General features: G+C 44.1%; 1 protein-coding gene across 7 annotated transcripts in view; it reads right to left on the reverse strand.

Annotated features, from left to right (window-relative positions):
* PHACTR1 (phosphatase and actin regulator 1) overlaps positions 1–22,380 on the reverse strand; it is a 458,770-nt gene that overhangs the window by 75,789 nt on the left and 360,601 nt on the right. For all 7 annotated transcript variants that reach the window (XM_081143827.1, XM_081143829.1, XM_081143828.1 and 4 more), the window contains one exon: positions 20,042–20,122. In XM_081143827.1, the coding sequence (XP_080999953.1) occupies positions 20,042–20,122 (81 nt within the window). The remainder of the gene's footprint in view (positions 1–20,041; positions 20,123–22,380) is intronic.

Here is a 22,380-nt window from a genome sequence, read left to right on the forward strand (position 1 = left end):
AAGGCTCCTGCACAATGGCCATTTGCCAAATCAAAACCCACCCAGTGTCATTTCATCCCAGCCCAGGGGAGTCCTAGATTACTAGACATTAAAGTCAAGTTAATTTTTAAAGGACTGAAAGCTGTTCCAGTAAAATGAGTAAATACCCAGACGAAAGGGTCTTCGGTGACGCTCCGTCAGAAACACAGAAACTAGCAAAGCAATTACCTGCCTTCCATCTGGAAGGAAGATGATTCACTGTAGCCAACGAAACAGTGAAATGACTCCGAGGTTAAACTTGGATAAATAATCCTTTCCTTTGGCTCTGCTCCTCCCAAGGCTTCAATTTTATCCACAATGATATGGGGTGACAGAGGATCCTCTGCTAGCTCCCCTCTCCCCAGTTAGAATCGGCCCAATGAAATGTATGTTCAACAGACTAACCCACGACCTAACAGGCCTTAGAGAGCACATGGTTCAAGGACATATGATATTTGACCTGAATATTCGTTCGATAAACAGAGAAAACATAACGAACAGCAAAATGTCATCTGAGGCAGGTAATATGAAGCATGGCCACTCGAAGAGGGTTGTCTGTTTTCTTTCTTTTTTCCCTTGGTCTTTCTGTTGTGCCAAGTGGCAGGAGTTGTTATTATAACTGTGACTAGCAATATGATGACTGCTCCTCACTAACAGAAGAGCAGTGCAGACTCCAAAGCTAGCGCCATGGAGAGCACACAGCTGAACTGAGGGTCTTTAGGATGGGAAGGACCATCCTAGCTGCATCAACACCCCATACTGTATGGTCCCCATGCCTCTTAGCATGCTTTAATTTAGCATGTTCACACCGATGTGGGGAGCAGCTCTGCTCAAAGTTCCCGGCTGCTGCCATTTGGTTTAATACATCTCTCAGAAACCACTTTGAGCTCTGATGTCCAAGTGTAATGAAAGTCCTGGACAAGATGACCAGCGGAGGAGGGGTTTCAGTGCTGTTGCCAGGTTCTGCTTCTTTGGGGCAATGACTGCTGCTCGTTTGAACAGTTTAAGTACCACAGAAGCAATGCTGGGAAGAAAGATACAGCTGCTGTTGGGTTACTGTAGACTCTGTGAACCTTGGTTTCACCAAGGCAGCCAGCTTAGTGCCAGAGGCTTTGCTAGTAATGGAGTGGCAATATCACTCATTCCTCTTGGGTCTATTAACTAAAAAAAATTAGCTCCTTATGGATTAAAAGTACCTTTGCTAAGTCAGAGGGCCCAAACCTTGTGAGAGGAAACAACCTTGGGAATTACACTGTCATAACATCTAAAAACACATTTCCATTGAAAAAAGTAAAAACAGGAGAAAAAAAGAAGAAATAAGAAACTGATCATATCACCAACCCTAACAGATACAGGTTTTTTTTCTGTACATATGTATTTTTTCAATTGAGTTTAGAGAGGGGGGAAGAGAGAGAGACAGAAACATCGATGTGAGAGAGATACATCGATTGGCTGTCTCCATACGTGCCCGGACCAGGGGTCAAAACCACAACCTAGGTACGTGTCCTGACCGGGAATCAAACCCACGACCTTCCGGCGCATGGGACGACAAACTGATTGAGCCACACTGGCCAGGACCTCTGTACATATTTTGTGCATATTTTTCATAGTTGTAATCTTATCAAATTTTGTGTCTTTTTTTTTACTATTACAGCATTATAATTTGCAAAATTATCATCTTGATTATATTAGATGAATTTACTGATATTTATCTAGCTATCTCCTTATGATTGTTCACAAAGGGATTTCAAATGTTTTATGCTATTATGAAAAAAGAGAGTTCTGCTGACCAGTATAAAAATCTCTTCTGCAATTAGAATTCTCCCCTTTAGAAGAGATTCCAATAAATGAAATTTATGTGTATTAATAATTTAATGTATAGTGACAACATACCTGGATCTTCTGAAATTGTCTTTCTAAAGGGTTTTTTCTATTTACACAACAGCAATGTATAGATCACACTAATTTCTTAGCTTTTGGCATTTCTTCAACATTAACATTAATAATCATGTTTCATCTATCTATGTATCTACCTAGCTATGTATCTATCTATCTACATATATACTACACATATATACATATATATAGCAGAAATCATTAAAACCATTCAATATGTACAAAAATTCATTAATATCATCTATGACCAAGACTGGTAGTGACAGAAGTGAAAAATATTTTATTTGGGTTCATATAATATGGGCATTGAATGATGCTGTCATTGTCAAGTAGCTGTTATTTAAAAATTCTTATGACGTTTTTGAACATACATAATGTAATGGCCCTCATACACTCATCTTCTAGCCAGTGATTCCAAGTTCGATTACCTTGAAGCCCATTAAGGGTCTGCATGTCCCTTTACTATTTACAGCACTGTGTGTCAGCACCCTTACCAGCATCATTTTAGTAGCATTATTGGAAAAACATTCTTTTCCCAGAAGAATTTAACTTTCCTGATTGAGTCTTCTGGATTACTTGTACCTTTATCTATCTAGATCACCACCGTCTCTTGTACACGATTTTCTAAAATTAACAGTAATGATGATTTTCAAAAGGGCATACAATGACCTCCAACCATAAGATGTGTCCCACCAGAATTAGTAAAGCACGAACAGGAGGAAGGGAGATGCAGGGAAGAGAACAGATGGGTAGGGGAAGTGGTTCTCAAACTTTAGCGGGGGTCACAATTCCCTGGGGGGCAGTTAAGGCACAGATTGCTGGGCCCCACTCCCAGAGTTTCTGACCCGTAAGTTTGAGGTGGGACCAAAAGTGTGCATGTCTAGCAAAGTCTTAGGTGATGCTAAAGCTGCCTTTGCTGGCCAGGGTCCCACACTTTGAGAACCATTAGGTGCGCAAGGAGGAGAACCAGGATTGCCTGCTCATAGTGAGGTCTAGGGCAGGAAATGCTGTTCATCTGGCCAACATGGAACAGCCATGGTTGGTTTCAACCTCAGAGAGGACAGGAAAGCAGGAGGTAGCGTTGCCTACCCATGGATCACGAACATGAGCTTGTCACAAACAACAATGCAACTGGAGAGAGAGGTCGGGTAGAGTGGCGAAGTAAAATGTGAGTCAGATGCAGACAGATCTAACAAGGTAAAATCAGGTCACAGAGGTGGCAGAAAAGAGACTGCAGAAGTGGATGGAAGATAGAGAACTGGCCACGGACGTTGTGCCCGCCTGAGCCTCCGCGTCTTGTGTGGCACAGCAAACGAAGACGTTGGTCCAGTCAAGTCAATGCCAAGTCAAGGAGAATGTAGGCAGAGGTGAGAGTGAATCAGTCCACGCAGCTGTTCAACACCCGTTGAGAGCCTATAATCACCACACGCATCTCCCACCAGAGACTGCCGGCCCTCACAATGCTCTCGCCACGAGCTCCTCATACGTGTAGAGACTGGGGACCGGTCTGCTGCCTCCAAAGCCCTAGAGCTTCGCCCCGCCCCACCCCCCATAAGCCAGGCAGGCACTGCGCTAAATGCTAAGGAGAAAGCAGACACGCCTCGGGGAGTAGAGCGGGGCAGGGTGTGTGGAAGAAACGTGGAAAAACAGACAGAGAAAAACGAGTGTGAGCCAGCTGGCGCGAATGGGAAAAAGAGGCCGGAGGGAGAAGGGAAGCCCTGAGACGTGGATGGAAAAAAATAAGGGGCGAAGGAAGACAGAAGTCATGTGCTCAGACTAGATGGAGGCCACATATTAGAGGAGGATCTTGTCTTGCAGTGAATTTTTAAATATTCTAGAAGTGTGATTAATGCAAAAGCTGTGTCCCAAAAGATTGGCCTAAAAGATGCATGTGAATTTTTGGTGTTTGTTTGCTCTCTTGGGAATTGCTTCCATCTATAACTGGGTGTCACCTCTGTAACTATACTCCCTGCGGTTTTAAAAAATTATTGTTTTGTTATTGTTGCTTGTTTTGCTTTAGGAATACTCTCTTAGGGTGACGGGTATAAACTTCTGATCAATTAAATTTTCTCAAAGCTTAAGGTAACTAAAGTTTTTTTTTGTTTCTTTTCAATAGATGGATGCCACCATAAAGAATGGGCAACTAGAATTCCTTCAGGTTCTTATGTAATAACAGTTTCTACTTTTTAAAAGTTGTATGAAAGACGGACATTTTGTTCTGAGTGGGGTCAGGTTTATGATACTTTGAAGGTAAAGGTAAAAAGTATTATTTTTAATTTTGAAAAACAAAAGTACTATACTATAAACATAAGCTCACCAATGAATCTGAATTTTTACAATATGCATTATGATTTACATTAAAAAAACCCATATTTAAAAATGTATTTCTAGTTGGACAAGAACTCCATAGTTAATAAATAATAGTTGAATGTGAGTATAAAGAATTGCTTTATATCTACATATTGAACCATTACTTCAATAAATTTCTCAAAGACAAAAAACTAAAAATAAAACTTAAAAAGTAGAATAAACAATATAAATAAATGTGTGTTGCACACATACATACAGGGTATCCCCCAAAAAGGTATGCACACTTTTTTTCTGATAGCTCAATTGATGTTTCTTTCTTTTCAGATTTAACTCATTGGAGTTAATAATTATTCAAAGTATGTATACATTTTTTGGGACACCCTATATTTATTTTTCAGATTATGTAAAAGAAAAGCAAGATGGATAGTTTTGACTTACTATTAAAACTTTTCGATTTTTAATTTGCAAAATAAAATGCTATAAACCAAATAAGAAAAGAGCCCAGAATACTAGGGAAATATGAGCTAAACTGAACTAATAAAATAATTGTTATTCCAAGTATGAGGAGTATTTGTACAAATAAATAAAAACCAAGTCCCAGGTGCCACTTGACAAATGGATAGCCTCACTAGGAATGAGAGAAATGCAAATGAAATGAGCCTGTGGGTGATGCAGATACATAAGAATGTGTTTGAAAGAATGTGAAGTACAAAAGCAGGAACCAGAACAATGTGTACACGGTGACTGCACAAACATCGAAATGCAGTATGTATGCAGGTTGGCAAAGCTCTGGATTAAATATCGCAAAATATAAGTAGAGTTTAATAATTATTAACTTTTTCCTGTATAAATGCTTATGTTTATAAAAAATAAACAAAATCTGCATGCTGCTTTAAGGTAAATGAAAAAAATAATGGTATCTGTTAGGGGAAAACCTGTTCCTTACTGCTTTGGTTTCTGGGGAAGGCATTTTCCTAAGGCCTCCGTATCTCTGCCCAGCTCCCTACCCCTCTCCACAGTTCCCTCACTGCTAGGGTGCAGCCACTGGCCCCTGTGTCTCCACTGGGTGGAGAGAATCCCAACCGTAAGCATGGGGTGTGCTCTGCACTCCTCCCTGGCCACCTTGGGCTAGTGGACTCAGACTGTCCCTCTTGGCGGCTGGCTCTGAGATCTAGGCTTGGGCAGGGCATGAGCAGAGAGTTTATCAGCAAAAAAAGTGACACCCTTCCTACACTTGGATCTCCCATTAGTCTCATCTCTAAGATGGTTTAGAAACTCAGAGAGGAAAGAAAAGTACTAATATTGGGCCACTCAAGTCCTTAACAATCTGGGAACTCAAGGGAAGAGATTGCTTCTCCATCTCAAGTAAAAAGAAATTGAGGGAGCCACTGACAGGCGATGGAAAGGACGCTGTGATAGACCATGCTCCCCTGGGAGGCCTGCACCTCAGCAAGCAGAGGTGAGCACCCCTAACTCATTCTCAGGAGGGCTGGGCGGGAACAGAGGAGCAGCAGGCGCAATGCACAAGGCCAGACCTTGAGCTCGGCAAGAGCCGTCTTCTTGTTTTTGTTGTCACTAGCTTGCAACAAGTCCCTTAACTCCTGGGACATCAGTTTCTGTCCCTTGAAAATAAAAGGACTGTGTCAGACGAGGCCCAGCTTCCTTCCAGATCAAAGTATCTGTATGACAGCTGGAAGACATTAAGAATAAGCCCTTTCCCCCCACAAAATTACTTATAAATAACAGATAAGCTAAAACAGCAAGTCATTTTTCATTCAGGTTTTGTTTATTTAAGATTGTATTTTTATTGTTGAAAGTATTACAGATGTCCCCCTTTTCCCCCACCCAACCGCCCGCCCAACCCCCTGCTCAGGCCTTCACCACACTATTGTCTGGGGGCTTTCTTTTTATTGAATGACTTACTCTGTTTGGGCATGGTGTGTCAAGAACTAGGAAGTAGATTGATGGATTTTAGGTTTAGTGTTAGTTAAGTAAAGTTATATATTTTTATTTTCAAAAAACTGGTAAGTAAAGTTTTAGTCTAGAGCTAGTGGCTTGTGCTCTATGGGGAAGGCCTCTGTACAGGGTAGAAAGACAGGGAGGAGGAGAGGAGAGGTGGAAGTGATGATGAAGAAACATTTTTGGAGCATCAAAAGCACCTTAGGTGTCAAGCACTATGCTGGATATTTTATATATAATAGCAACACCTTAAACAATATTTCAGGAATTTATTCTGTGCCAGGCTTTTGCTCATTACATATATGTATTATATATATTATATATGTTTTGCACATATGTGTGTGAATATATACACACATATATTTATAACAATACCATGAAGTAGAATTTGGTACCCAAATTATCCTCATTGTATAAACAAAGTGAACATTAGATGGTTTAAGTAACTATATAGAGCCACATAGCTAGCAGGTGTTGAGCTATTATGTGGTAGGAGTGTGTGTGAGCTTATTTAAAATGACTTATTTTGAAATTTTAATTACTAAAGAATGGTAAAAGAACGACATAGCAATTTTTTTGTAATTAAGACAGTTAAAACTAAAATTCTGTTAGTGTTAGTACCTGCAAAGAATAATTAATGATATCATGAAATTATGGCTATATTTATGCTTCCACTGTAAAGAAATTGTGTAACTGAACTGTCCTGTGACAATTTGGGGATGGAAAAAATTAGAAAGTGTAAGCATGACTGTGTGTTTGTTGGTAATGCACACGTGCAGAATGTACATATGCACACATGAAAATTCAGGCACATTTTAATTTACTGAAGATCACCAATGGCTATCCAGTTGACCCTTGAACAACATGGGGGTATGGGTGCCAACTCCCATACAATTGAAAATTCACATATAACTTTGACTCTCCCAAAATTTAACTAACAGCCTACTGCTGACCGGAAGCCTTACCAACAACATAGTCAATTAAGACATAGTTTGTATGTTATACATATTATATACTGTATTCTTACAATAAAGTAAGCGAAAGAAAATGTTATTTAAAAAGTCATAAGAGCCGGGCCAGTGTGCTCAGTGGTTGGGCGTCGACCCAGTAGGCACCAGTTCAATTCCAGGTCAGGGCACATGCCTGGGTTGAGGGTTCGGTCCCCAGTAGGGGGCGTGCAGGAGGCAGCTGACTGATGTTTCTCTCTCATCAATGTTTCTATCTCTCCCTCTGCCTTCTCTCTCTGAAATCAATAAAATATATTTAAAAAAAAGAAAAATCATAGGAGAAAATACATTTACAATATTTATTGAAAAAATTCCGTGTATGAGTGAACTCATGCAGTTCAAACCCATGTTGTTCAACTGCCATTAAAGTAAAATAAAAAAGTGAAGTCATCCAAGTTAAAGTGAACAATTATCTTTGTGAAGACATGTATGAAGAGCCTAATGCAAACATTTGCTAATTGATTTTTCCCTTTGAGACAAAAGTGTTGTTCAGCCTATTCCATATTTTCATGTTAGTTTCCCAGATATGCTCTTTGACCAAAAAGCACATCTTCACAGAGTGGAAGGTCCTTTGGGAGGATGTTCACTTGGTGGTGCTGGTCCTAATTTTAGTGAGCCATGAAGTAGAGACTTCATCCATTTCTTTTCTTTCTTTTTTTTTTTTTTTGGCATCAATTCCCTTGGAATAGGAAAAAGATCCACCTGGTATGGAGCATAGCCATTGCTCTGTAACTCACAAATGTGTCATTTTAGCAACAATATTTAAGCAGTCATTCACTGCTTAACAATGGCCATGCATTCAGAGAAATGCATTCCTGGGAGATTCGATGCTGTGCAAACATCATAGAGTGCACTTACACGGACCTACATGGTACGTCCCTCTGCACGCCTGGGCTGTGTGGTGTAGCCTACAGTTCCTAGGCTACAAGTCTGTACAGCATGTTACTGTACTGATCCTACAGGCAACTGTAACACAATGGTAAGTATTTGTGTACTTAAACATACCTAAACATAGAAAACGTACAGTAAAGATGCAGTATAAAAGATAAATAGTGGTTCACCTGTATAGGGCATTTACCATGAAAGGAACTTGCAGGGCTGGAAGTTGCTCTGGGTGAGTGAGTGCTGAGTGAGCGTGAAGGCTCAGGACATTACTGTGCACTGCTGTAGGCTTTATAAACACTGCACACTTAGGCTTCACTAAATTTATAAAACAACAGGAGGCTAAATCAAGCACAAGAGAAAATGATGCAATCAAGAGACATAATAAACTCCCAGCCAGCGAGGCTCAGTGGCTGAGTGTCAACCTATGACCCAGGAGGTCACTGGTTCGATTCCCAGTCAGGGCACATGCCCGGGTTACTGGCTTGACCCCCAGTGGGGGGCATGCAGGGGGTAGCTGATCAATGAATCTCTCTCATCATTGATGTTTCTATCTCTCTCCGAAGTTAATAAAAAAAATATTAAAAAAAAGAGAGAGACATGGTAAACACGAGATGTCTGAGGCCTCTGCCAGGGTAACCCCATACATTGTTTTACAGCAAACTTTCATTTTTTTTTAAACTATATCTTTACTGATTTCAGAGAAAGGAAGGGAGAGGGAGAGAAAGAGATAGAAGCATCAATGATCCTAAGTCAATGCTCAACCGCTGAGCCACACCCAGTCGGGCCAAACTTTCTTTTTATAAGTAGAAAGAGTACACTCTAAAATACCTATAAAAAGCATAGTACAGTAAATACATAAGTCACATTCATTTATTATCATTGTTAAGTAGTATGTACTGTACACATTGCATGGGCTATACTTTTATTTGACTAGCAGTGCAGCTGGTGTGTTTACACCAGCATCACCACAGACACCTGAGTGATGGGTTGAGCTATGATGTCAGTAGACAATAGGAATTTTCCAGCTCCTTTGTAATCTATGAAACCACTGTTGGGTGTGTGGTCCCTCATGGACGGAAACGTCAGTTATGCAATGCGTGGCTGTATTGAGACCAAAAGCAAAGCCATGGTCCCCGTCCCGGTCCTGGAGCGCTCAGCGCTGCTGGGCCAGCTGCGGGTGCTGCCCCCCCAACACCTGGCCCGGGGCTCCAGGTAATGGGCAGAGGTCACAGAATGGACTCCTCACTGCTCTGGAGGGAGAGCGACACAGACACGCGACACTGGGCTGCTTTTCAGGAGAAGGAGCAGCAGGCGGGAGAAACGTACACACGCAGGGTCTATTGTCGACTAACCGTCCTTATGCGGCACGTGACGGCACAGAGCTTTTAAAAGCTTTTGTGAATCCCAGTAACATTTTAAATCTTTGCAGTTAAAGCCACTAGCAGTTCTCATAGCCAGTAAAATGATGTGCCAAGCAACAGTTAGCTAAGAAGGAATTTGAGGGCTTTATTAAAAGATTAAAGAGCTTCCAACCTAAAAGTTAGAAGTGGCTCCCTGGCATTTGTTGACTTTCATTGAAGGTATTTTTTTTCATTTTGCCTGAGTTCAGGGAGCTGATGTGACTGAATTAAATGAAATTTAAAATGCAGTTCCTCAACTAGACTAGCCACATTGGAAATGCTCAAGAACCACGCGTGGCTCGTGGCTTTTAAAAGCTTTTGTGAATCCCAGTAACATTTTAAATCTTTGCACTGGCCAGTACCGGTGACACAGCGTTTCCTTGATTGCTGAAAGTGCTACTGGACAGCACCACTCAGGTGAAGTAGAAGTCACATAATGGGGCTAAAGGACACACAAAGGTGAACCCATTTCTGGAACTGAACTGCTAAACAGGCCCACGTCACCATGAGTGGTCATTGTAGTGGATAATATTTCCTTTAGGAAACTGCAGTGGTGGGAAGCCTGGAGCATGGGGGCTGGAGACGAGCTCCAGGGCACGTGTGGATGGTGGGAGCCCTGAGAGCAGCTTCGGAGAAGTCCTGAGGCCTCCTAATGGCATCTCAGGTCTCCTGGGCAGAACTAGGGAGAGTCGAGGCTCAGGTGAAGGGAAGGCAGGCTGAGGGAAGGCAGGCATCGCAGAAGAGCAGAAGAGGCCAGATGGCTGGTGGAGATTGTCGCTAACATTTATGGAGCACTTACTCTGGGCAATGGCCGAAAAGCCCAGGTTGGAATGCGTCCATTGACCCTCCAACAGCCCCACGGGAGAACAAGCAGGGGCAGAATGGAGCTGAGGGCTCTGTCACTCCATGGGTATCTCCAGACACTAGGAGGACCACCTGGCTGGTAACAGATGCTTTCAGTCGAGCACCCTGAGGGCTGGGAGCAGTGAGAGGACTGAAGGAAAGCGTGGCCTTGCTGGCTGGAGCAGTCTAGGACCCTGCAGGAAGAGCCAATCGGAAACAGGTCCAGGTAGATGAAAAGCTGCCCTGTACCTTGTGCAGGTAAAAAACCAGAAAGCCGGGACCAGAAGCCTGGGCTTGGGGCTCCTAGGAGCGTGCTGTCATCTTACAGATATTTATGTGGGTTAAGGTCCCTCTGACTTACACGAATCCTAGCAAAAGCATGAAGTCAGGAAAGGTTTTCTAAGCCTGACCAGCTTTCCTTTTATTAGCTACCAGCCTTCTAAAGTTCAGCTGCTTTCTTGTTACACCGCTCAGCACAGCTCAGTGGCTGTGGAGGGAGCAAGCGTCAGAAGGCTGGGGGCACGTTGGTGAGCAGTGATGCCCACCATGCCCAAGGTCCCCTGCCCTGCCTTGATGTCACAGGTGGGGTGCAGGACAGGCAATTAGAAAGGGTGATGCTGGGGTAGATCTTCCAAGGATAAGTCATAGCAGGCAGCAGCTCTCCAGAGTTGACTGTACCTGCAGCACTTAAGTTTATGGAAACAACTGTCAAAAGAGGGCAAAAATTATCTAGTGGTTATTTCCAAAAATTCTGGTCAGTGAGAAGTGAGAGTAATTCTGGAGAGGCTTTGGGTAAGCTTTTGTTGCTCTTAGAGAGAGATACCAAGATCATCTGGATACTGTCTCATGTAATGCTGGAGCAACTGCAGCTATGTTGTTACTATGAGGGGTTGAAGCCTGAGGATCACGTTCCTTAGCCATGGTGTTCAGTTAACCAACCTGGAGCTGTCCTGACACCAGACTTTATTATGTGAGGTTCACTCACTGACTCACTCACTCACCCACCCACCCATTCATGCGACAAATGTTAAATAAGTAGTGACAAATGCTAAGATTGCTCAAAGCATCTGGAGTACCTCAGAGGACAAAACGCACGAAGATCATTAGCCCACATTTGCTTATTGCTTCAGCCTCCTCGAACGAGGGTTTTTATTATCTGAAAATAGAAGCCTCTTAACTTACATGCTGCTGACTGCACACTGGCTTCATACGTAACTGAAGAGGTGACAACTAAGGAGCATGAAAATAATCCAAAGGTCACTTCTCAGTCCTTGTTTGACGTGTCTGCCTTTGACACTTTGGGCCATTTTTTACCCCCCACTGAGCCACAGTTTCTTGTGCTGGCTTCCACAATGCTACTCATTTCTGGTTTACTTCCTATTTTTGGCCACTTTTCAGTCTTTCGGGGTTCTTCTTACTCCCAGACCATTTTTAATTTTTGAATTCCTAGATAATTCAGTGCTGGGTTTCCAGGGGGGTTTTCTATCAGGGCCATTTATTTGTTCACTCTACATCTTCCAGAAATGTCATTAATTCATATGACCTCATGATCATTTATACACCCACAATTCTAAACCTGTATCTCCAACCCAGACCTCCCTCTTGAACTTCAAACTCCATGTGGCTACACCATCGCAATACTTTGTGCCCTAAGCTCAGTGAATGTCCCCTGTATGCCCCAGCCAGAGTCCTGAGTATGAGCCATGCCTAAGCCCTCTCCGTCACTCCCCGTCTAAGCAGTCACAGGGCCCTCTTGATTCCATTGTCTATAATTTTCCAGTGTGTCCGCCCTCCCCCTCACCCCCCCATCCCTGCTACCTTCCATCACATCACCTGAATCCCAGCAACAGTCTAACTCATCTCCCTGACTCATGTCTTGGTCTCCCTCCAAGACCTTCTCCCTGCAGGAAGAGTGATGAGGCTGCAAATATAAGCAGGTAGAAACCATTCCAAAGCTCCTCGCTGCTCTGAGGGTAGAGAATGAACACCTGATAGAGTTTTCCTGCCTGCACGATCTTCCCGACCTCCCCTCCCCTTCCAGACACTCACTCTTCCTTTCACTTATTCCCAGCCTGGTGCCTCCACATGTGCTGGGCCTTCCACATGTAACATGGCCCTACCTGCCCCATCTTCTCTATGATAATCCTGATTATATCTTAGGATTCCTCCAAGACACCACTCCCTGCAGGATGCCTTCCCTAAGTCTCCAGGCGTGGGTGGGTGATGCCTCCATGTGCCCTGAACATCCTGCACCTTCCCCATCTGAACTGCTGAGTGACAGAGCCTGTTCTCAGGGCTGTAAATTCTGTTAGCCGGGGGAGCCTGGCTGTCCCTTCTGGTATTCCTGGTGCCCAGAACGGTGCCTGCAAGGTAACAGTTATTCAACAAATATGCAAGAGGCAAGTCAATTTACTGGGGAATGCTTGCTCATTGCTATAATAATAATTTCATTAATTTTTTGGCTCGGGATAGCGATTTTCTGAAAGAACAGGGTTGCTTACAAGAATTTTGATCACAATTTCTCTTTAGTCTCTTTATTGCTTAAATCGCTTTGCAGCCACCCCACTAGAGGCAATCCTCTGTACGGGGTCCTGAGTGCTGCACTCTGATTATATGTCACCGATGCTGAGAGTAAACACTTCACTTTCACGCCTTACTCGAAATCACAGCTTCCAGAAGATGCCATTTCTAGGTGAGACATCAGAAACAACTAAAAATGTGACAAAATCACTGCCTGGTACGGGCCGTGGAAAGCATTTCCCATAAACTTCTAGGACTTAAAAGTCGGCACACCTGGATACCAGACAGAGCGTGGGATTCAGAGAGCTCAAGCCGACTACACTGTCTCTTCTGATACAGAGTTTTATTTTTAAAAAAACGATGACCTTTTAATTTAAAAACCAGGCTCTTCTCTCTTGAATGCCGAGAGTGGAAAATGCAGCCTCTGCATAGGAGAGTTGTCCATTCCAGGGAGCTTCTGTTTGTGTTTTTAATTAAAAATAACACTTTCTAAAGTGTTGCTCTAACTCAACTAAGGGGGAAAAAGCCCACCTCATAGTTCACTGTTCGCTGTGAAATGCTCTCTAACTCCCAGCACCGAGCGGAAAGTGAAGCTGCCCGTGGGCGCACCCCGGTTCTGTTCTCCGGGCGCCCGGTCCTCTTCTCCTCCTGCGGGCCCGTCTCTTCCCCGGGCCTGCGAGGCCTCACCGCACCGCGGCGGCTGCCACGTTCCCGCGTCAGGCTCCCACACCGGGAGTAGGCGTGTCATGTGCGTGGTGGGGTCATCTCAGTCCACGGGAGGGGGACGGGCTCCTGTCCCGCTCCGCCCTCCTGATCACTGGCGTATATATTCAGGTGCGTTAAACATGACCACGCCATCTATATGAAGCGAGTGACACTGTGAAAGAACTGAGGTTTCACAGGAAACCCAGCGGCGAAAATACAGTACAACCGCCTTTGTTATCCCTAATATTTTCAAACGCACCCTTATGCTTATTTGTAGAGATGATTTGCAATAACCTAATAGCAATGTTTATTTAAAGATCTTTGGACTCCCAATGGGCAACATATTACAAAAAGTTTCTCTGGGTTCCTACGAATTCCAAATGGAGCACACGCGGTTTTCAGAGTCCACACGCACTGGCTCGGTGCCTCAGGCAAGTCAAAACCTCGCTGGGCTCCAGCCGCTTCTTCTCCACCTTGGAAAAATCACAGGAGCTAGGCCCCGTGACCGCCTGAGATCCTTGCCAAGTCCAAGAAATACCATCACTATTGTACTCATGGCCAAACAGTTCACTGTTTTCAGGATATTTTCCTCCACATCACCGAAAAGCCACTACTTAAAAGTAGAGTGTTTAGCATCCATATACATAAATAAACATGATATAATATTGTCTATTTGAGTAACTGGCAATAAAATTTCATGGGCCATAAAACTGAGTAAGCCGGGGTGGTGGGGGTCAGAGCTCCTAGTATTCCCGATTTTGTCAGCATTGGATGTCAGGCATGCAAGCATGCAGAGAGAGCCTCGAGTTTCATTTGTTGTTTTTCAATAAACATACTGAGCCTCAACTATGTGCCAGGCACCGTCGTAGGCACTTGGACTACGTCAGTGAACAAACCAGATGAAGGTCCTGCCCTGCCTGGGGGGACTTACGTTTCAGTAAGGAGAGGCAGATGAGAAAAGATGAACACAATAAACAATTTATAGAGCAAGTTTGAAGATGATAAGATTTTTTTTTTTAAAAAAAAGAAAATAGCAGAGCAGGGATAGAAGACTGAAGACTTTGGGAAGAAGGTGGCAATTTAAAATCTGGTGGCCCCAGGGTAAGCTTCATTGAGAAGGTAACATCTGAGCAAAGACTGAAAAAAAGAAGGGAGCCATGTGGATGGAGATCTGGGGAAGACGATTCTGGGAAGGGGGCGCGGCCACTGCCAACCTCGAGGACTGGAAAGCAGGGCTGGAGAGGTGCCACCGAGAGAAAGTCACCAGGAGGCACGGGCCGGGGGGTTGAAGAAACTCAGGTTGGAAGGCCAGCTGTGGAGGGCTTTGCGGGCTGTCAGGAGAACTTGGAATTTCTCTGAAATGTGGAGCCACCGCAGGCTCTGGGCAGGGGTGATTGATACTCTCTGATTTACGAGGACTGAGAGGGAGGCAAATGCAATACAGAGGTTTTGATTTAAAAGAAACACACTGAGTCAATTTAAAGAACTTACGAGCTTGTGAATTAGGTTACAATTTGTTCTGAAGTAATAGTAGGAGCCATGCCCCTGTTTCAGCTAATGGTCCTTCATTTAGGTCTCTGTCCAAATATCATCTCCTCCAGAGGTTCTCCACGATTGTGTTTATCTAACATCATCACTCTCCCCCTGACTTTGTCTCCTTAGCCTGCTGCTCTGTTTTCCTACACAGCGTTTGTCACTCCTGGACAACACCTCGCATGCTTGTTTAATTATTCCCTGTGCAGCACGTGAACTCTGAGAAGGTGAGGCTTTTGCTCCTTTCGTTATCGCTATAGCTCGACACTAATTTGATGAATGAACCAAAGAATGTCCCAGGGGTCTAGGAGAACCCTTGAGTTCTGGTTTACGGATAGGCCATGAGATTGAGGGGTCCATAGTTAAAAATAAACTGTCCGTCAAATTATAGATTATGTTCCAACATTAGCTGGTTTAATATTTTTACATTGAGAGGGACTATGGTTCCTCTTAATGCTTACATTGTGTTCTTCATCACACTGCTATATCTGTATTGTGGGAAATTAAGAAAATGGGAGAAAAAGGATTTGCAGTTTTATGTTCCTATATACATCTTGATTAACACAATTTTAAAATTTCTTCTTTCGTAGTTGTCAAAGTTGGCCGCATTATTACAAGGCTTCCGTACATCCAAAGATAAGATAATCTTCTCTGATTTTTAAACTTTAACCTAAAGCTCCATTTGGACTCTAAAGTTATGTGACTGTATATGCAAACCAACAGAAAGATACTGGCCATTGAGTAGCTTGTGCTCCTCACTCCTGACACGTTGTACTAAGTGAGGAATTGCTGTGCTAGCTCCTCTAGACACCGGGATCACACTCCCTCTTCAAGCCCAGCCCTCCTTTTGCCTGATTTGAATTATTGCCCAGTTTCAGATTTTAACCCGCTAAGAAAAATATCAAGAATTTGGAGGAGCTCTAGTGGAGTAATAAAACCTCATTAATTATGAGTCCACCCTGCTGTCCCAAAAGTTACGCATTTCAAATCACTACGGTTTATTTTTACACTTTCTATGAACAAAGAGGGTATTCTTAAGCAAAATCAATAACGTGAAGGAGTGGGAAGAGAAAAGCTGATAAACTGCTTTCCACGGCGTCAGCAACATCACGCCCAAAACAGCGTGGATGCAGCGCCAGCAGGCCGGGCCCCGCCGCGGCGCTCGGCGGCGGGGGGCAGGGCAGCTACAAGGCAGGGCCGCCGTCCACATCTCTGGTGGACACTACTGTGCTGCAGGTGACTAGAGTCATGTTTCCTAACACAGGAGGTGGTGCAGAATGAGGAACTGCCAGCCAGGCATATGGAATGACTGCTCCAAATCTACGACATTTATCTTTTTAAAAAAAAAAATAAAAAAATCTTTATTGATTTCAGAGACAGGAAAGGAGAGAGAGAGATAGAAACATCAATGATGAGAGAGTCACTGATCGGCTGCAGCCCACAACTTGGGCATGTGCCCCGACCGGGAGTCGAACCCCGATCGCCTGGATCCTAGGTCAAAGCTCAACCGCTGAGCCACGTCTGGCCAGGCTTACAAAATTTATCTTTGATGTGTACTATTTGAGAAACAATTAAGGTCTCTTTGCCACTTGCTGTTCACTCGGGTTGTGGCCATAATTTTATTTGTTTTACTCACTAGAATCCCAGACACAGCGAGTGAATGACGTTGTAGTAAGAAAAGAATGAATGACAGAAAAATAACCCATTTGGGGACTGAGGGGAGGCAGGGTGGAGGCTGAGAAAGACATTAAGCCAGGCCTCAGGGGGTGGGGTTCCCCTCGGCCACTCACATTGCTGAAACAACTTTGAGGGGGGTTATAGATCTTCGCACCTCAGATAAAAGGGGACATGTTCCCGCCTAACTCCCAGGCCTACTGACCTAGGGTAAGGCATGAAAGGGTTTCAAACAATAAAAATGATGATGAAAATGATGACACCACTACTGACAATGGTATGTTAACAACTTCTTGAGCATTTATGGAATGATAGCTACTATTCTAACTATACGTGTTATGGACTGAACTGTGTCACACCCCCACCCAAGAATCATATTTTGAAACCCAACCCCCAGTGTGACTGTATGTGGACAAAGGGCCGTTAAGGAGGTAACTGAAGTTAAGTGAAGTCGTAAATTGGGCCCAAATCCAATAGGTCTGATTGCTGTATAAGAAGAGAAAGAGATATCAGGAGTGTGTGTGCACAGAGCAAAGGCCTTGTGAGGACACAGTGAGCAGGTGACCCTCTGCAAGCCAAGCCAAGGGGCCTCACCAGAAACCAATCCTGCTGGCAGTTTGGTCTTAGACTTCCAGCCTCCAGAATTTTGAGGAAAAAATTTCTGTTGTTTAAGCCAGCCAGTCTGTGGTATTTTGTTATGGCAGACCTAGCAGACTAATACATGTGTTATCTCATGTAATCCTCATTTCAAAACATAGCCACACTTTCAGATAAAGAAAGAGAAGCACAGAGAAGTTAAGCAACCTGACTAAAGTTGCACGGCTAGTCAGTAGTGAAACTGGAATTGAATCCAAGCAATCCCATTCCAGGGGCCATGTTCCTAACTGCTAATATAATGCAACATAAGGTAATGTGATTAATAAAAACAGATGCTTTTATTAGAAAAACCTATAGCAAATAGCAAAAACCGGTAGCAACAAACTTCTACAATGTACTATGGGCAATGGACTTCTAATTTTATTCCCTTTCCTCTCCTCTTCCCACCACCCCAACAGTAACTATTTTATCTAGCTCAAGCATTATCTGAGGCTTCAGGGATCTGGCAGTAAGCCGGTGAGGTCCATGTTCTCCTGGAGTTTGCATGCTAGTGAGAAAAGGCAGCTGACAACCAAACAGAAAGAGCAGACAGTGATGAGTGAAAGACGAAAATAAAACAGGCAGTGTGGTGACAGGTGGGGCCACCCGGTCCTGTCCTCACAGCCAGTTCTTGTGAGCACGCTATGAAGCAACTGTGCCCAGGGCACAGCTCCTGCCCCACCACCCAGGCCTCTGTTTCTTTCTCCATAAAATGAATTTTTGTTCCAACGGTCCATGACTTTGATTAAGTCAGGATGTTACTTAGGCAATGCTCACCTTGGCCCAGGTATTACATATAATGGAAATAATAAATGCTAGAGTAACATGTATTCTCTACTTTAGAATATTCCTGAAGTTTTGCAGTGAGAGATATAAAGGTTGCAGGAAGAAAAACGGGAGGGGAAGGGATCACTGAACTGGATCTGAACAGGGTTTGGCTGTGACAGTAACATTATTTACACACTTGGATGCTTATTACATAACATTATACCTGTAGTTAGATGCCTCCCATCTCTCCTGGGGAGGGACTATGAAGAAAGGAGTTTGGAATGAAGCATAAAGATTTAAGGTTGGTATGAGGAAGGCTTTGGGGGAGTTGGAGAAAAGTGACAAAACTGTGGTTCTTTTTCCCTGGGAGGCTTAATCGATCAGAGAAGCCTCACTCAGAAGCAGGATAAACTGGCTCACCATGGGGACTCCTTGGCCCCAGGGGGCTCTGATAATTATAGAAGGTAGTTTGAGATAGTATAACTTCACATCCTACCTCCAGGTCCCCTGCTGCTAGGGCAGGGCGAGAGCGGTGCCTCCTCCTACCTGTCCCACTTCAGGGCAGCGATTTATGCTAAGAGAAAATACTGGTACAGTGCCAGGGGGAGCCCCAAAACGGAACGGATGAGTGACATGTGCCAGAGGAACAGGGACTGGCTCACTAAAAAGAGGTGGAGCCAGGGAGGAGCACTGCAGGTAGAAACCCAACCTAACTTTTTTATTTTTTAAAATACATTTTTATTGATTTCAGAGAGAGGAAGGGAGAGGGAGAGAGAGAGAGAAACATCAGTGATGAGAGAGAGTCATGTGCCGGCTGCCTCCTGCACGCCCCCTGCTGGGGATCGAGCCCAGAACCCAGGCATGTGCCCTGACGGGGAATCAAACCGTGACCTCCTGGTTCACAGGTCGACGCTCAACCACTGAGCCACGCCAACCTAGTCCAACCTGCCTTTCTGTATTGGAACACAAACGAGGCATGCAGAAGACCTACATAAACAAGGTAAACTGACTGTTGTCAGAGTTACAGGGTCACCCTTGTTATCGGGATGGATCTTTAGAACAGAAGATGTGATTTAATAATCTGCCCACCAAATAACACCAGCCCCAAACGAGAAGATGCGAAACAGACGATTACAAGATTGGAATCAATAGCCTGTCATTTCACTTAAAGCTTTGAGTGAAGTGTGGCCCTGGGAGAGAGGAGAGACGGCAAGTCAAAATGGCAAAGTTCTTAGAAAAAAGGAGTGAAAATTACTTAATATGTTGTGTGAACCACTCCATACATTTCATTTAAAGGCAATAATTCAATAAGCCAAAGACACACAGTATTCACGGGTAAACACTTGTGGACACATTCACAGAGCGTCTAAGTCTCTGTAACGATTAGTATTTGAAATAATGTATATGTACAGTTAAAGTTTATAATTTTACCCACTTTGATTTCTCCTGTTGTGGCGAAATGGATTGCCACAAAAAAAAAAAAAAAAATCTGTTAGGGAAATTCTAGATGCTTGTGGATTTTTGACATCTGTCTTGGGAACCCCACCGTCTGAAAGAGCCTAAGCAATTAAATCCACCCCAGCTGTGTGCATTTGCACACCAGCAGGCTCACAAGTACCCACATCATTCCTGGAACCACATCACTTTTCTCAGCGTCCTGTGGTTCGGTTCCAGTGCTGAGACCAAGGGAGCCTGTGCCCTCCCCTCACACGACGCTGACAGCTTTATCGCCGCCTGCTACCTTCTCCTTTCTCTCCAAAACGGTCTGGAGTTTTAAAGGTTTCAACCCTGATATAGGGATGCAGGAAATTATCCCTCTCTGAGAAATACACATACAGATTCCATGCCCGGCTTTCCGGCCCAGGCAGGGAGGACCCGTCCCCTTACCTTTGTCATAAATTTCCTTCAGGACGCCTCGTTTTATCAGCTCCTCTCTGCTTTGCCTCATGGATATTTTCCGTTCCAGGGCTAAAAGCGAAACACAAACAGAGAAGCAGTTGTGAATGGGTAACAAAACAAAAAAATGTTTTTTAAAGGAATCATATTTCAATACATTGAAATGGAAAGTGTGGGAAAGCTCCTGTAAATTCTACTTTACTAACATAAATTAATGGTATCAGCTAACATTTTTACGATACCATGATAAGCATTTTAATCAGATACTTCATCTAACCTTCAAAGCAATCTTCAAATTACCTATGACGTAGGTGTTATTATTCCATTTTATTTACCCCGATTTACAGTTGAGGAAACTGTAGCAGAGAGAAGCCCAACAACCTGTCAGTCACAAGGTCACCGAGAAGAGGAACCAGAAACGTTACCTCCGATCTCGGTCTAACCTCTGCGTCACAGTGCGTTTCCAGAGTGTGATAATTTTCATGGGTGGGATTTCTTCTTTAAAGATCTAGTTCATGTAGATCATGCCTCACTGAGAAATGCTTTGCTCCCCAGCTCTTCTTGCAAAAATGGTACGTAAATATCTCCTAAAGAGCTCTCTGGATGGAGACACTGAGGGGAGGCAGGGGACCTCCAGGGGACAGCCCACCGCTGCTGCGGTCACTTGGCTCCAAGTGGGAGCTGCTGAGCGAGGAATGGACTGTTCAGTTACCAAATGCGCCCCGACTGGGACCCACCACTCACCTGAGCCAAATGCTCCAGAGGTGGGAGCTGGAGGGGGGAAGGGAGCATTTCCCCCTGAATCAGGAATCAGTGGGCATGAAGGAGGGCAATTCAAGTGGAAAGAGGGAGGAGTGAAGGGCAGCACTGAAGGGCAGGCCTGCGGCTCAGGGGAGGTGGGGGGATGAGCAGCACCCGGCTAGAAAGCAAGCTATTCCAGCAGCTGACACTGTGGTTTCTGGGTAACACTGAGTGCAGGGGATGCAGGTTATTTTGTTTGCTTTTGTCAATTTGAGAATCTCTATATCCTTTCGATACACAGTTTTTCAAGAGAAAAAACGCCAGTTATAAAACAAGGCAACTATTTTATGTAGACAAATTCAGATACAGATCTCTCTCTCTCATACATATAAACACACGCAGTAGTCCAGTGTAATTTAGTCCAAGGAACACCAATAAGAACCGGGAAGCAAGCAAGGAAACAGGGGCTGTGATCCTAACTCGGTTGCCCTCTGCCTCTGTGACCTTAGTCAGGTCACTTGGCTGTTCCGGGAAAACACTGATGTAATAGGTCCTGGGTGGGACCTGGATACCCACATTGTACTAGAAAGCTCACCCTCAGCCATATCAAGACTGAAAGTCACTAACGATACGTTTTAGGACTTGCTATTTTAAAAAATGCTATGCTTTGACTCTTTCTGTGAAATTGCAATGAATTACGGGTACGAGACAGAGAAAGAAATGTTAGGTTAGGAGGCACTTGCGTATAGCTTACTGAGAACATAATAATAAAAGAGATACATATAAATAAATACCCTCAGAGGTGAAGGCAGGAGGGTTGTCAGGAAGGACAAGCATCCGCGGAGGGTGTAGGGACCCTGGAGCAGTATTTGTTTGGGGAGATGGAGGGGTTTTATGACCCATACCTAATGTGTCAGGAGAGCAGGAAGATGGCCTTTATGCCCAACAGGAACAACCAGAGAAGGGAAAGAGCACTGCATACAGTTAGGTTAGAAAGTTCTGCCCGCTTTTAAAAAGAGTTGCTTAGCAGCACAGTAGGAAAAGACTGGATAGCAAGGGGAGACGGGGGTTTTAAGCAAGAAGCTTGTTACCAGATCTTTTGGGTGAGACAAAGATGTGCGTTCCATCCCGCATTAAACCACATACATCGACCAGATTTCTCTTAAACAAAATGAGGTTTCCCAGGGGCTCTTCAGAACCACAAAATAAAGTGGATGGACTGGAGCCATGGTGCTAAACAACGTACCTGCAGCAAGAGGGGCAGAGCCCTGGGCTTGGAGGTCCGAGACTGCAAGGATCAGAACACAGACGATCTCAGGCCAAGCACTTGGCCATCAGGGCCTCAGCTGTCTCATCGCACTCACTCAACAACCGACCTGCTGCCCATGGTGAATCCACTCTGCCAGGTGCTGGAGGCGATGGGGACCAGCGGGACAGTCACTCCCCTCACAGAGTTTACAGACCAATGTTCAATTCAGAGTCATCAAATGACATTACTTAATATGTGATTACAAATTGAGATAAGGCCTCTTAAAAGAAAGAGACAAGGTTCTACCAGAACATATGATACGTAACCTCCCCTACTGGGG

Source organism: Miniopterus schreibersii, assembly GCF_964146895.1.
Source record: "Miniopterus schreibersii genome assembly, chromosome: 8".
In the NCBI taxonomy this organism is placed as follows: Eukaryota; Metazoa; Chordata; class Mammalia; order Chiroptera; family Miniopteridae; genus Miniopterus; species Miniopterus schreibersii.